The 14494-nt window shown below is 24.0% G+C and overlaps 1 protein-coding gene across 1 annotated transcript; it reads left to right on the top strand.

Moving 5' to 3' along the window:
• The first annotated feature begins 44 nt into the window (after window positions 1-44).
• On the top strand, window positions 45-13162 carry LOC129963848 (uncharacterized). The gene is made up of 8 exons (XM_056078424.1): window positions 45-534; window positions 3407-3566; window positions 5049-5188; window positions 6058-6243; window positions 8221-8340; window positions 8856-8942; window positions 10432-10576; window positions 11058-13162. The coding sequence occupies exons 1-8, from the start codon at window positions 424-426 to the stop codon at window positions 11153-11155; spliced, it is 1047 nt and encodes a 348-aa protein (XP_055934399.1). The 5' UTR covers window positions 45-423; the 3' UTR covers window positions 11156-13162.
• Window positions 13163-14494: the final 1332 nt, after the last annotated feature.

Here is a 14494-nt window from a genome sequence, read left to right as displayed (position 1 = left end):
TATTTGAGCAAGCTGCGACAGTTTTTCTGCTTCTCAACTCCAACTCACATGCTTCTGTTTCTGTTTGAAAGTGAAACTTACGTATGTTGTAATAAACAATGCGAGGCTTTTCGGTTTGTCATATGCTAATCAGCTTCAAAGTGAAATTAATTTGGGGCGTGAGATATTAAACACTCATAACGGAAACGAGATGTAATTTTTGGTATATTTTAAGAAGTTTTAGTGCAGATTGAACAGAGGTATATCTTGCGAAAGTTCTGTAGATAAAGAACATACTCCCATTGGTAAATAAAGATAGTAGTTCGAATGCACTCGGTTATCAATATGGTGGTTTGCTCACTCCTCTAGAGGAAGCGGTTTTACGTGTATTAATTTTTCTATGAAAGTACTTCTGAAGTAGTGAGATTTTTTTAAAAAGTTTGTATGGAAATGGAACCTGCTACAAGTAATGAAGAACCGGAAAGTCCTATTTCTCTGAGTCGGTTTAATCTGAAACCTATTCCACCCCGCGTTCAACAAACCTGGTTTGGAAAAGTAAGTAATGAATGATATTTGTTTAATAATAAAGTTTGTCTGAATATGTTTCTAGAATTAGTGAGAGAAATATTCATAAAAAAGAGAATTTCGAGAATCACTAAAAAAAAAAAAAAATCTTTATTAGTAAAAAAAAAAAAGGTGTTAATTATAACTTTATCAATCTTTTTTTTATGTATAATTTTATCATAATTTTTATAATCATTCTTCAAATAGGCAAATAAAAGAGAGAAAAGAATCTTTTCTCAATTACCATAGGAATATACAAATGCTTTATACCTCCTCAAATTACTAGAGAGAACTGTCACATATTTTCTTCATTGTATATACAAATTGCCTATTTATGTAAATAAATTCTTATTTTGTGGCTTTTATGTAATAAATATATTTTTAACATTTTTTTTTTTTTTTTTTTACCTTTTACTAATGTAACAGCGTATTATTTTTAAAAAAAGTTCCGAGACCATGAAGGGAAGGATTAAGATCATGTATTGCAAGATATGAGGATTTTTTTTTTAAATATTTGAAACAATATACAATTATAACATTTAATTCTTCTCCCTCTCTTTATATATATATATAATATAGTTAAATACATAGATAGATATAATATATAATATCATTATAGCTTATATGTATTAATATTAATTTTAAATGTGTTATTAATAAATGCTATTTAGCCATGTCTTTAAAATTGTTTTCTAACCACTTGATTTCAAACTTTTATTTATCTTTTAAGTTCCTGGCTTTCTCATGTTTCTCAAGACCTAATTTCTGTAACTTTTAACTGATAATCATGCAGCTACAATATTGTGAAAATCATTCATCTGAAATGAATGCCCGCTCCGTTGAATTTTTAGAAACTTTTGTCTTGAAAGCATATAAGTTCTCAATGCTTTCAGATAGCCATTTTTTTTCACCTCATTCTGAGGAGTATGTTACTTTAGTAATGTCCATAATTTGGAGAAAAAAAAGTTTTGATTTTTCTTTAACTTCCTTAATTTTAGAGAGTGGAAGACTATTCAAATTGAATAAAATATTGTCTCATTATAAGAAAACAACTTTTGAGCTGAAAGTTTTCTAATAATTGTTGCTTAGATATAATTGATTTTTGGCACCTGATTTTCATTTTTTTTTTAACTCAAAACTTCTGACACTTTGATACAAAGTACCTGCTTTCATTGTTATATCTTAAACTATAAAAACATCTATGGGGAGTGATGTGTTGTGTATGAGATATGTATCCATCTTGATGAGGCGATTAAGAAAAATATTAATTTACTCACAACACAATCACACACATATATAACTATTTACATAAAGACATATTTAGATTCTCCGTTGACACGCATAAAAAACAAAATTAAGTAGTAAGAAAGTAAACTGAATATACAAGATTCAAAACAAGAGTTGAACTGTCTCTGACATTCAAATCTGATTTTGTCCAATAGGATGAGTTGCCACCACACATCTATAAAAATTATATATTTTTTTTTAGTTGATTTATCCAAAGCATAGGCAAATTGCAATATGGTGTAATTATTTTTATTCGCAAGTCCTGTTTAAAAAGTGACAAACATGTACTCATACTTTATCTTCATGACAGTTGGGCAATCTAATACTATGTATCTGCCTTTCCCTCCATCAATATGCCACTGTCATTATGGCTTGTACAGGTGATGTACTTGAAAATATTTCTTTTTTTTTATGTACTTGCTTGCATAAATATGCAGGAAAATTTAGAAACCTGTATTTCCTTATAAAGTTAGCTTGTAAATATTTTTAATTATTATGTAAATAATTTTATTTTCTCTTTCCTCTCATTACAAATGACAAAGCCTGCTTAACAGGTAAGGAAAGAAAATTTTCTGTTTTTTGGTCACTACAGTAGACTCCCGATTATCCGCGAGTGAGTTATCCGCACCTGCCACACAAAGTTTTTTTTTTTTTTTGACTGATTTCTTCAAAAAGGTGCAGTTTTACAGTTATGCTTTTATAATTACATAATACATTACAGTATCAAAACAGTACCTATGTATTAATTTTTCTGTGCATCCTTGACGCCTCTCGTAAGTACAAAGCACTTTTCTGTTTTCATTAACAAAATGCATTTTAGGTTAGTTTTGAGTGATATACTAAAATATTAAGCGTTAGTTAAAAATTTCCTGCTGTTTATTTTACGTTTTATTGTACATAAAAAGATTTTTCAGTTTGAATGACTGTGTTTCTCTTGCTACAGCTTTTTGCTTTAGCTTTTTTCGGATTATCCGCGATTTTTGTTATCCGCGGGGGCCGCGCCACCCAATTCCGCGGATAATCGGGAGTGTACTGTATTTTTATTTTAGATTTGTTAGATTTAAATTGATAGTAATTGGAAATAATTTCATACTTGTGTATTAAATACATATATGCATAATCCCTTCCCCCCCAAAAAAAAATGTCATATTACTCTTTTGACTAAGTTTGTCAGTAGCATGTGGTTTAACCTCCATTTTGCCTATAGTATGCAGTTAATACAGAGTATGAATAATTTTATGCACAATTTTTACTAGACTGTGCTGAAGTATAATTATAAAATGTGTTGACATTTACTTGAATTTCTAATATTTTTATGTATTATTGAGAAGGGTAAATGAAATAAATATAAATGCAGGGATTTCATAATTTTTCTCTGCTTCAAATAAAAATAAAGAATTGGGAGCTGGTAAGAAAATTTCTGGTTTTTTTTTTTCTTTTTTGAAAACAAAATATAAAAAAATGTTAATATTAAATTACTACTATAGATTTTAAAAATAGATATGCTCTTTTATATATGTTTATGTGCTGTTTGTTATGAAGTAAAAAGGACATCATGGAATTCATATTTTTGTAGATTCGAGCATTCAACACATTTTCGGCATTAGAATGGACTTATTTAGCTGTGTCTTTGATTGCTCTTGCAGCCTCTTTAGGTATAACAATTTCCAGGTTAGCTGAAGAAAAACCCAGCGAAAGTGATTTTACATTTGCCATTCTCCTTTTGTTAACAATAGGTATTATATTTTATTAAACTATTTTTGTTTTACATAGATTTCTTAAATTTATTTGAGATTTTTTTTTTCATAGCAGTATTTGCATAAATTAAGATTGTTTCTTAAATGTGAAATTTGAAATAAAAAAATTTCTCTAAAAAATTATGATGCAAAATATTTAAGTAGTGCATTGTATATTTCTGTCTAGTTGTATTTTATTTATATCTAACTCCTTACCCCTGTTTAACATGAATTATTGTATTATCATGTTAACAATGTGTTGTAATGTCATGTTATTTTGTAATTATTACTTACCCCTGTGAGTTGAATTATTAAATTTTTAAACTTGCGACTTAAATTCATTTAAATAATTCAAAAGTTGCACAAAATATATATACTTTTAAGTGTCTGTTAGTTGAATGAAAACAACATATTCTTTACAACAGAATATGAGCTTAAATAAAATAAACAAGTAGTTGATTCTGTTAATCTTGGTACTTGTTTATTTTTTATGGCATCTGAATCTATTTAGCAATTTTTAGATAATGTTGACTTTTCTTATGCATAATACAACCATTATGGTGATGTATCTCGGATAAGTGGCAATGTCAATAAAAGAAAACAAATATCATACTTAAATTTTATCAATTATGATTTATCATACATTAAATTTTCCCATTTCATTAGCAGCAATTTATATATGTAATTGAAAATAACTATTTTAAAATTCTTTATATGTTGGCTGCAGATTTTGTAAGATGTCTTTAGTTTTCAATATTTCTTAATATTTTTTTTTTCTAATTTTGTGAGAAATATTTTAAAAAGTTAATTATCTTTCTGTTTTGAAACCATTTGTAGAAAAGATGTCTGGTAATTATACATTTACTAATTAAGGCAAGGAAATAACAATGCATTTTCTCATACCTGAAAATAGCATTTTTTTTTTTTTTTTTGCAAGATAATGAGAAAAAGTCATGTTTTTATAGATTACTGGAAACTTTTCTTTCTTTTTAAAGCATTCTTAGTTAATTAGCATTAAAAAATTATGAATTTCAAAATCATATCTAAATGCTGAAATTTATGGTTAATGTTTTTGATTTATGTTAAATTTGAAATCCATTTTATTATTCTAGTGATCTTAATTTTAAAAAAATCGATTGTTGAGAACCATTCATTAAATTAGCAGATCTAATTTGATAAAAATAATTTCACTGAAAGATGTATAGAAACAAGGTATAATTCTAATGCATCTGGAGAGAAACAAATGTTGTTTTGTAATTCATTGTTTCAAAACGTTTCAGGCATTAACAATATCTTTATAAATTTGCATTATCTGTATTTTTTCAGTTCCTTTTTTTTTTCTTACCTGCTTCCTTAATTATTATTACTTTTTTAAAATTCTGTTCATATTTAAAAAAAAAAATTATAAATCTTATTTTATGTTAACTTTGTAGGCCAACTTCATATTTAATATTATTTAATTAATCCCTTTTACTTTTCCAGTATTTTGTTTCCACTATGTGACACATTCTATTTTTACTGAACGTTGGGATGAATTGATTGTTTTTGTTGTCAGCAACATCATTGTGCTGGTGTACTGCATTGTAAACTACATTAATAGTGTCAGGACTACTACAAAACTGGTAAGCATTTTATAGAGTAAAAGGTAATTGAAGCATTATGTTTTTCAAAATTTTATTTTTTAAATAAGTTTTGATACTGTAAGATTTATTTTCTAAATATTAATAAATGCTATAATTATAGAAATAAAAAAAAAGTTTTTTTTTTTTCTAATTTTTTTAGAACTTAATCATCTATTATCCTAGTATATTGATCTTATAGCTTTCAAGTGAAAAAAAAAAAAGTAATTTTTAAATTAAAGAGTTGAATTTTTTTATTTATTTAATCATATCTCCAAAATCTTAAAAATACATTAATTATGAGCTTTTAAGAAAACATGCATATAAATATGAATTATCTAATTTTGAATTGAGACTAAAAAATGGAAAGAAGTAATTTCTGAAACTCAAAAGTTTAAATGAATATTTATATGGTTAGTTTTGTACTGCATTTTTACTCCCCCCCCAAAAAAAAACACTTTTGAATTTGACTATATATTGATTTTTAGAATTTTACTTACAAATTTTATATTTAGCATTTAATTCAAAATCACGTATTAAATAGAAGCAAATTAGTAAGAATATTTGTTTGCTTCTTTGAAAATTATTATTTTTATTTTAAATAAAAATTTTAAAAACTATAATTTGTATATCATACTTTGCTTTGTTACATATTTTTGTTTATATTTTTAAAAGGTTTGGTTAACTTTGCAAATTATTAATGCAGAAATATGCCTACTTTATTGCTCTATTTATAATTGTGACTAAAATTTGTTAATAGTATAACAAAAGCTCTTTTTAATTGTTGTACGAACTTTTATTTATGTCTTTTGTCTTTTGATGATTTTTATGTTATTTCTTATTAACTAGTAATTGAAAAATTTCGATTTTAGGTTCGTTTATGCCTTATTTGTGTATTGGGACCATTTTTAATAGTTGTTGGAATTTTGCAAAGCTTTCGATATTGTCGATCTAACAACTTGATTTTTAATACTGTTGGAGGTATAAGTTCATTGCAAGATTCATGCCGTTTGTTCTACATATGTAGTTCTTTATTGAAGTTTGATTTGCAACTCCAGGCTAGTATTTTTTTTTAATATAATATACATTCTTTTTAATATAGTATGAATGATATTGATACCTTCAACTAAGTTAGATTACAGCATTAATTATTAATATAATAGAATTTAAAGTATCTGAAACCCAGTCATTTAAATTTCCAGTTTTCAAAAGTGACTTAGAAAGAGAGAAAAAAAAAAAATAGGATGTTAAAAGTGAAAAAAAAAAAAAAAAAGCTTACACCACCTTGCCAATAGAAACTAATTTATTTTTTGGAACAACACAGTTTTTCAATATGCTTCGATTAAAATAGGGAGCATACATATTATATAGTTCATAAGTAATTTTAATACAATTTTATGTATATAATGGAAATGTATTCGTAATTTTTTTTGTAATGATGTTAAGCAATTTCATGAATTGAAGTTAATTGAAGCATCTTTTTTACTTTATATTTGAGCTTTTTCCCAGTTGTATTTCTGCTTATTTGAATCATTCTGATCCTCATTTAATAAAGATAATTGGTTTTTACTATAACTGAATTTGATTTTTCTAAATGGAAAAATGTAAAATTGGTATAATGTTTCATATATTTTTTCCAGCTCATTTTGCATTTAATTAGAAGTATGTGTTCTTTTTATAGAAGCATATTTGGAAATTCATTCCAGCATTATCTTAAAAGTGTATAATTTTTTTAATGATTAAAATCAACAAAAGTTCGGCGAGACACCTTTGATGAACATTTTTATTTGATGAATAATCAACTTTTTTTTTGCGAATATTTTAATTGTATTGATGCATATTGTTGTGCTTCTTGAAAGGCAACATGAAATTTATGCAATTAATTGCATATTAAAAACTTTTATAAATAAAAAAAACACTCACATATACAATATCACTGCTACTATTTTTTTTTTCAAAAGAAGCATAATTTACCCTTAGTTATTTATCAATTCTATGCAAAAGATTTAAAAAACACATTCTTAAGAATAATACTGAATTTTATCCTTTATTAATTTAACTGTTTTTTCTTAACATTTTAAATTATATTATTTAGGAATCTTCTCATATTTTAGTAACTTACCAATGATAATAATAGTTCCAAATTTTTCAATTTGTCTAGCCCATAATTGGATAATAATTTTATCTATAACTCACAGAGCTTAAACCATTAATATATGAATTTTTATAACTTAGTTTTTATAAATTTAAATAAGGTTAATATGTAAACTTATTTCAGTTTCTTCAGTTTTGTGTAAAAAGTAATAATTTTCACTTTAAAGTATTTCATTTAAATGTGCTGAATTATTATGCTAGATTTGATTTCTTTTATTGTATTAATTATTAATATTTTATTAATTTTGTAATTGTAAGCTTTGTAATCACATTGATATTTTCAGACAAAGTTTACTTTTAAAATGCATAATGCATTTTTGCCCAAACTAATCAGTTTTATTTCAATTTTAATATAGCAATTATTCATAATTTGTTGTTTATTATACTTAGAAATATATGAATATGTGATTGAAAGTTAGAAATATGTTAAAATAAAACATAAAAAAATTTAAAAAATATTTGTAGAATTTGTACATTTTTTAAAAAAATATTGCAATTGTGCTTTTCAATCTTTTTAATTTTCTTGTTGTGCTTAAAAAAATGAGCAATTTGCAATATTTAAACATTTTATCTCTATTCTTTATTGAAATATTTTTACTTTTCTTTTGTTTTAATTTAGTTAAATACCATTAATAGGTTTAGTTCTTGCAAATCTAGTAACTGAAATAAATAACTCCGACATTTACTGATTATTACATGAAGATTATTGATTTTTAAATCAATTAATAATATTTTTGACAACCATTATACTGTTTCTTAATAGATATTATTTAAAAAGAAATTTCCTAATTCAGTATTTTAGTAATATTACACAATTAATAGTTAAATTGCATAGAAATAGTTACTTTAATATAAAAATTTTTTTTGTGTGTTTATTGTAGCTCAGCATGTTGATTCTAGTCATGGGTAAAGGTGTACTGGATATGTCTTTAACTCAAAAATTGATTTTAGCTTCTGGGGTTCCTATAAGCATCCTCTTTATTTTGGTCGGATTCTTAGGAGTAAGTATTAGTTTATTATATCACTTGGAAAAATCAGATTATTATAGATGGATACTTTTTTTGTTTTTAGAGTTATGTTTCTGAATATAATATTAATGATTTTTTTTTCATACTTTTGTAGAAATATCTTTGTAGGAATTGTTTATGTAGGTTATCTTGTATTCTTTTGCCAGTTTGAAATCATAAACAAAAACTGTCAAGTTTGAGATTATCTCATTTTTTTTATTGCGTAATACTAAAATTTTAAGTAATTTTACTATGCATGTAACATAATTTCCTATGAATATTTTTCATCTCATAATCGTGTTTATATTTATTTAATCCATAGGCTGCATGCATTTACTACTAATGTGATGTTTAATACTTGATACAAAATAAATTAAATTTTCATGCTTTTAAAAACCAGTTGAAATAATATCTTAAATTTTATTTTATAATGTTCATGTACATATATAATTAGCTTAAAATGTTTTTTTTTCTTTGACCGTATACTCAAATACTTTATTTCTTATTAGTTGCGGCATGAAAACAGAGCTGTGATGATAGCATTTTATATTTTGGGTTTATTTGAGCCTGGTTATATCATCTACAAGTTCTATTATGTAAGTTTTTTTTTTATTTAATTGTAATAGTATTTAAGAAACATTAAAGACATATAGATATTTGAAAATTCCTATTTAAACTATAACATATTTTAAATTGCCTTGTGATGTATGGATTCAGCATTTTTTGACATTACAGAACTTTGAATTCATATATACCTTTGTTCAATTATTATCATTATCATATTGTTGTTAATATTTATAATTACTTAAAACCTCGTAAATTATTTACGAGTTTTCTCTCAATCTAATGAAAAACATTCTTCTATTAAATAAATTCCAAAAAGTAAATTTTAAGAAGGTTTTTGTTAATTGTATTCAAATATGACTTATTTTTTTTATAATAAACAGAATTTTCTTTTATTTAAACATCTTAAAAATATATTTGTTTAATTATATTTCTTATATTTTAAAATATTAACAGGAGAAAAATTTATACCAAGCAGCAATGAAAATAAAATGAATTACAGTAATTTGTCTTCATTATTGCATTTTTTTAGAAATTCCATACTAACAGTAGATTACATGTTAATATCTGAAGCTCTTTTAATGAGATAATCATTTATGAACTATAAGTGTAATTGAAAAATAAGCAAGTTTTCATTATTAAACATTTTAAATTATTATTATTTTAATTTCAGAATATGCATAGTAAATTTGTTTGTGACCATGATCCGAAACATTCAAAATGTGAAGTTAATTTGTTCCCATTTAATTATTATACATATATGAGTATTTTATGAAATTTTTTTATTGAGAGGATATACATCAAGCTTCTGAAGTCCTAGGATTTTAAAAATATATCATATCAAATCAGGTTTTCAATTGAAGAATTTAGACTTCATAGTATGTTTATTCAAGGTCCTTTGGAAACTGACCACAAGTATTTCGATAGTTTCTTCCATTTTCTTTTTGCTAAAAACATGTATCTAAACCTAAAAAACCTAAATCTGTATTCTTGTATTTCTTCATTGAATTGCTTAGAAGGCCTCAAATCAGTTTTATTTAAAATAGGATATTCAAATAGAATAGGTTTTGTTTCAGATATGCTGTAGTATATTTTTCTTTGTGTTTTGTTAAGAAGAATTCTCATTGCGCTTGCGAAGCATAATGAATCAATAAAGCACATTCTATGAATGAAGTACAAGGAGTGTCATATTTGCAGTTTAATATTGAAATGCTCATGTATCTGTAAAAACTTTTATTTTATCTTATTTGTTTCTACATTTATTACTTGTGTGCAAAATTATCCATTTAGAGATGGTTGATTAATAAAAAAAAAAAGGTGTGTGTTTAATAAAGAGGAAGACAGAGCTTAGTAAAATTTTTTCATTATTTGATGCATTAAGTATTTTAGATTTGCATATTGGAAATTTTTATTTATCTTTTATCATTTTAAAATATATTTTTATAAAGTAAATTTTGATTAACAGCAATTTTTTTTTTGTGGACCTTTATTTTTATATCATCAATATATTTTCTTTATCAGACTATTACACATGAAAAAGATGTTGATGCCACTTACGATGCTACATTTGTTTGTGGCTATTTTGCTCTTGTCATATGGGTATTGCTTATAGTATCTACAGTGTACTTTGTCATCTACCATTTTGGAAAAGGGCTGAAAGAAAAAAGTAAGCATTTTAAAATGATATTTAATTTATTATTAATTTTTGAAAACACTGTTTTTAAAACTAAAACTTAAATAATTAATTAATTTTTTTTTCTTGGCTTTTTATTTTATCTTGATATATTTTTCAGGTTTTTTGTGATTGATTAACATTATCATGTTAAATATACAATATTTTTGCAAAAATGAAATTTTCCAGTTTTACAAAAATTTACTCTTATACTTCCTATTGGTTATATAGCGAATATTTTGATTTTTATGTTTTATTTGTTAGAGTTCCTTATTTTTATTGATTTTGAAACAATTATATATTCATAATTATCTTCCCATTAATAAAAACTTAAATTTTCATAAAATGTCTTGAGAAATATTTGTATGTTTACATTATATTGCTTTTAGAAATCTATAAAAAAATCTATATTATTTTTAATCTATCTATATTTATTTAATCTATATTATTTAAAAAAAATCTATATTATTTTTAGTGTTTGAAAATCGATCACAAAAGGAGCATTCACAAAGTGCCAATACAGTAGCTGAAACCCTCTCTCCTAGTGAAACAACAACTGATCAAAATCCTTAATTAATCATATGTGTTTTTTACATTGTATTATATTATTGGTCTCACTTTCAAGGAAAATAATCCAAAGTATTGAAAGAGGCTGTTGTTCATGTTATGTGTATCACCAGTTCTATATTTGTGCATATAAAATATGTTTAATGTAATAATATTCTGTTTTTAAGAACGTGAAAATTGGTTGTATTTCTTATGAAATAATAGTTAGATATTTAATACTCATGTATATTATGTATATTAAAATTTTGAATTTTTAATCAAAATGATATATTTTTTGCTACTTAATACCTCTACTTGGCAGTATTTGTGAAACAACTTATCTGAGCTTATATACATGTAAATTACTGATTGTAAAATTTTAGCCTTGCAAAGCTCAAGCCAAATCATTTGCTCTGAAGTATGGAAAGAAAAGTTGCATATCTTTCTCTTTTTTTATTGTAGGGATCTTGATTTTTTTTGTAATTATTATTGCAGTTTAAGAATAGTTGATTTTACAGAATTATTGCATTTTTTTTTCTGAATTGAATTTGGTATTGTTCACTTGAAAATATTCATATTAATCAAATTTTGTAAATTAATTGATTGTCAAGAATATATTCTAACTTGTACGATAAATGCTTTTAACATGCTGATAAATTTAAAACCATTGATTTAAAATATTATTTGTTGTTAGGTTGTATAAAATGTTTAATAATGGTTTTTCCCCCTTAATTTCCTATGGGTTTCTTTAAGTCTTAAAATGTTAATTTTTTAAAAATGTTTATTCAAAATAAAAAAAAGTCCTTTATTGTATGATGGGTTAAAAATTTTTCTTGTATATGATTATCCTTAATTGTGTTTGTATTTGAAAAATTTTACAGAAAAATACATATATTGATTTGCTGCTTGTTTCCATTAATCTAAATATCAAAACTGAGAATTAACACTCAGGGGTTTATCTCCATTATCCACTTTTATCACTATTTTATTAATTGTACAGTGTGTTCAAAAATTAATCACTTTTTAAAGAATAGTTATTAAAAATGTGAAGCAAGTAGTATTAAAATAGTGTTTCAATGTTTTTTTCCAAAATTCATTTTTTTAAAGGAAATTATTTATTACTTCAAAAGTTTTAGTACACTTTAACATGAGATCAATTATTAGTAAGAAAATGTTGCGATAACGCTTTATTATTATACGATACCCATAGATATGTATGGGCTACTACAAATTTCAATATAGGCAATCAAACTTAAAATTAAAGTATATATTAATATCAACTGCTTTGACATATTTTTAAAACTATTTTTTTTCTGGATTGTATTATTGATTAATTTATGATTGCTCTGTATGTCTTTTTCTGATTTTTATAAATGTGTGTTTGTGTTTTATATATATATTTTTTTAAATTATGAGACAAATTTATTTATTGTAGTTCAATTTGTAGTAAATAATCTTGCTACAAATTAATTACTGTAAATAAAGTTGCAGTGTTTAAAAATTGTTTGTAAAATTTCAGTGAAAAATACTATTGCTGATTTCAATTTTGAATTATTGTTTTGAATTGTTAGTTCATCATTAGCATAATTTTATTGAAGAAAAAGAAAAATGTATGTGTAATTTCACTTATAGTCATTTTTCCCCCCTTCTTATACACCTAGAATATGCAATCTGTGATGCAAACTTTGCAAAAATCTTGTTTTTCTCTTTTAAAACATATTCTACTTTTCTATCCATTTATATATATATATATATATATTATTAGTTTTTCATTTTAAAATGTACCTGAATAAATATTTAGAAGTTACAGATTAAAATATTTGTCTTTTTTTTTTTTTTTTTTTTTTTTCCCTTTTGGTTGCTACTGAAGAAATCATTCAGGGCGTTGTAACAATTATATTAAAAAATGGAGGTTGAATAAATCCACATCTTAAATATATAATTTTGTCAAAATTTTGTGACAAATATTTTACCTAATGAAAGTTGTAAAAAAGCTTGAAGTAACATAGAATTAAATAAAAAATTTGCTTTTCAGTATTTTTTTTTTAAAGTTTTCATCAATATATTTCAAAGCCAGTCTTTGAGATATTTTATTTTACTTTATGTTAAAGTTTTGAAAATGAGAAAATAATGATAAAAAAGGAAGTTTAATTAATACAAAACAAAATATAAACAAAAATATATCTTTTCATTTTTTGAGTTTGAAATTGAACTATGAATTGAAAATTTACTGTTAGATAAATATCCATAGATACTTTTTAATGAGGAAAGTTGTAATAATATTTTTTCCCCCGATTCACCTTAAACAGTTAATTTTTTTTGTATGCTTATGCTTTGTACTATAAAATACATACAATGTTTTTCTCATTTTAAAGTTTGTAAAATATCATTTTTCTGAATCAGAGTTGAGATCTGTGAAATGAAGATGTTTTTTCATATTAACAATGAATGGAATTACTTGAATAGATCTGTGAAATGAAGATGTTTTTTCATATTAACAATGCAATTGAATGAATGGAATTACTTGAATAGTAATTGATAATTCTATGTATAAAAAACTGCTTATTTTCATTATAAATCTATTTATAAAGAGGTGATATAATATTTTTTTCATAATACAGCTAACTGCAGTGTAACAAAGTAATTTTAACTAATTGATGAAAGGTGCTTTTGTAATTTTTTATTTTCCAGGAGAAACTTGTATAAAAAAATATTTTAAATAACTTTGTTCCAATAATTCTGAAAAGTATTCTGTAATTACTGGTTGTATTATATGTATATAAATAAGTCATTGTGGTTACATATGTATGTTACATATCCTTTAAACAACTTGGATGAAATCAATTAAATTTTTGCACATATATTATTTAAGACAAGAGAATGAATATTTTGAACATTTCATTGTTCAAAAATTAACTAAGTATTCAATAAATATAAATTAGGAAAAATTTTGTCTTTTTTTCCTTACAGTAATTTTAAGGGAAATTATACCAGTGGAAATATTTTTAAACCTTACTAAAATGCAAAATTTTACCATTTAAATCATATCACATTTATTTCTCTTCAATATTTCTTTTTTTAATTATTATTAATTTTAAATGCATTAAAATTTATGTTAAATTTGAACTACTTTTTTTTAGTTTCTGTTTTATTTTAATACACACCCTTTTACCAGGATTTCATTTGCTTCAAATTAATTATTTAACAATACTTAAAAACAAGCATGGGTCAGTCACTCAAATGGTGGCAAGGAAAGCAGAGTTCTTGTGAGCAAATGAAACAGATGTTTGATGACAACAATAGTTTTAGACTATCAGAAATCAATCAATATTTTTCCTTCTTTCCTAAGAAATGCTAAATGAAAGT

Source organism: Argiope bruennichi, chromosome 3, assembly GCF_947563725.1.
Source record: "Argiope bruennichi chromosome 3, qqArgBrue1.1, whole genome shotgun sequence".
Taxonomy (NCBI): Eukaryota; Metazoa; Arthropoda; class Arachnida; order Araneae; family Araneidae; genus Argiope; species Argiope bruennichi.
Note: the sequence above shows the minus strand (reverse complement) of the source record. Positions and strands in the feature narration are given on the sequence as shown.

Bases quoted from the DNA above. Each gene is read 5' to 3' on its own strand.
- LOC129963848 (XM_056078424.1), top strand. From the start codon at position 424: ATGGAAATGGAACCTGCTACAAGTAATGAAGAACCGGAAAGTCCTATT. The intron at 8,341-8,855 runs GTAAGTATTAGT...ATTTCTTATTAG, and splicing joins TTTTGGTCGGATTCTTAGGA to TTGCGGCATGAAAACAGAGC. The intron at 10,577-11,057 runs GTAAGCATTTTA...TATTATTTTTAG, and splicing joins AAAAGGGCTGAAAGAAAAAA to TGTTTGAAAATCGATCACAA.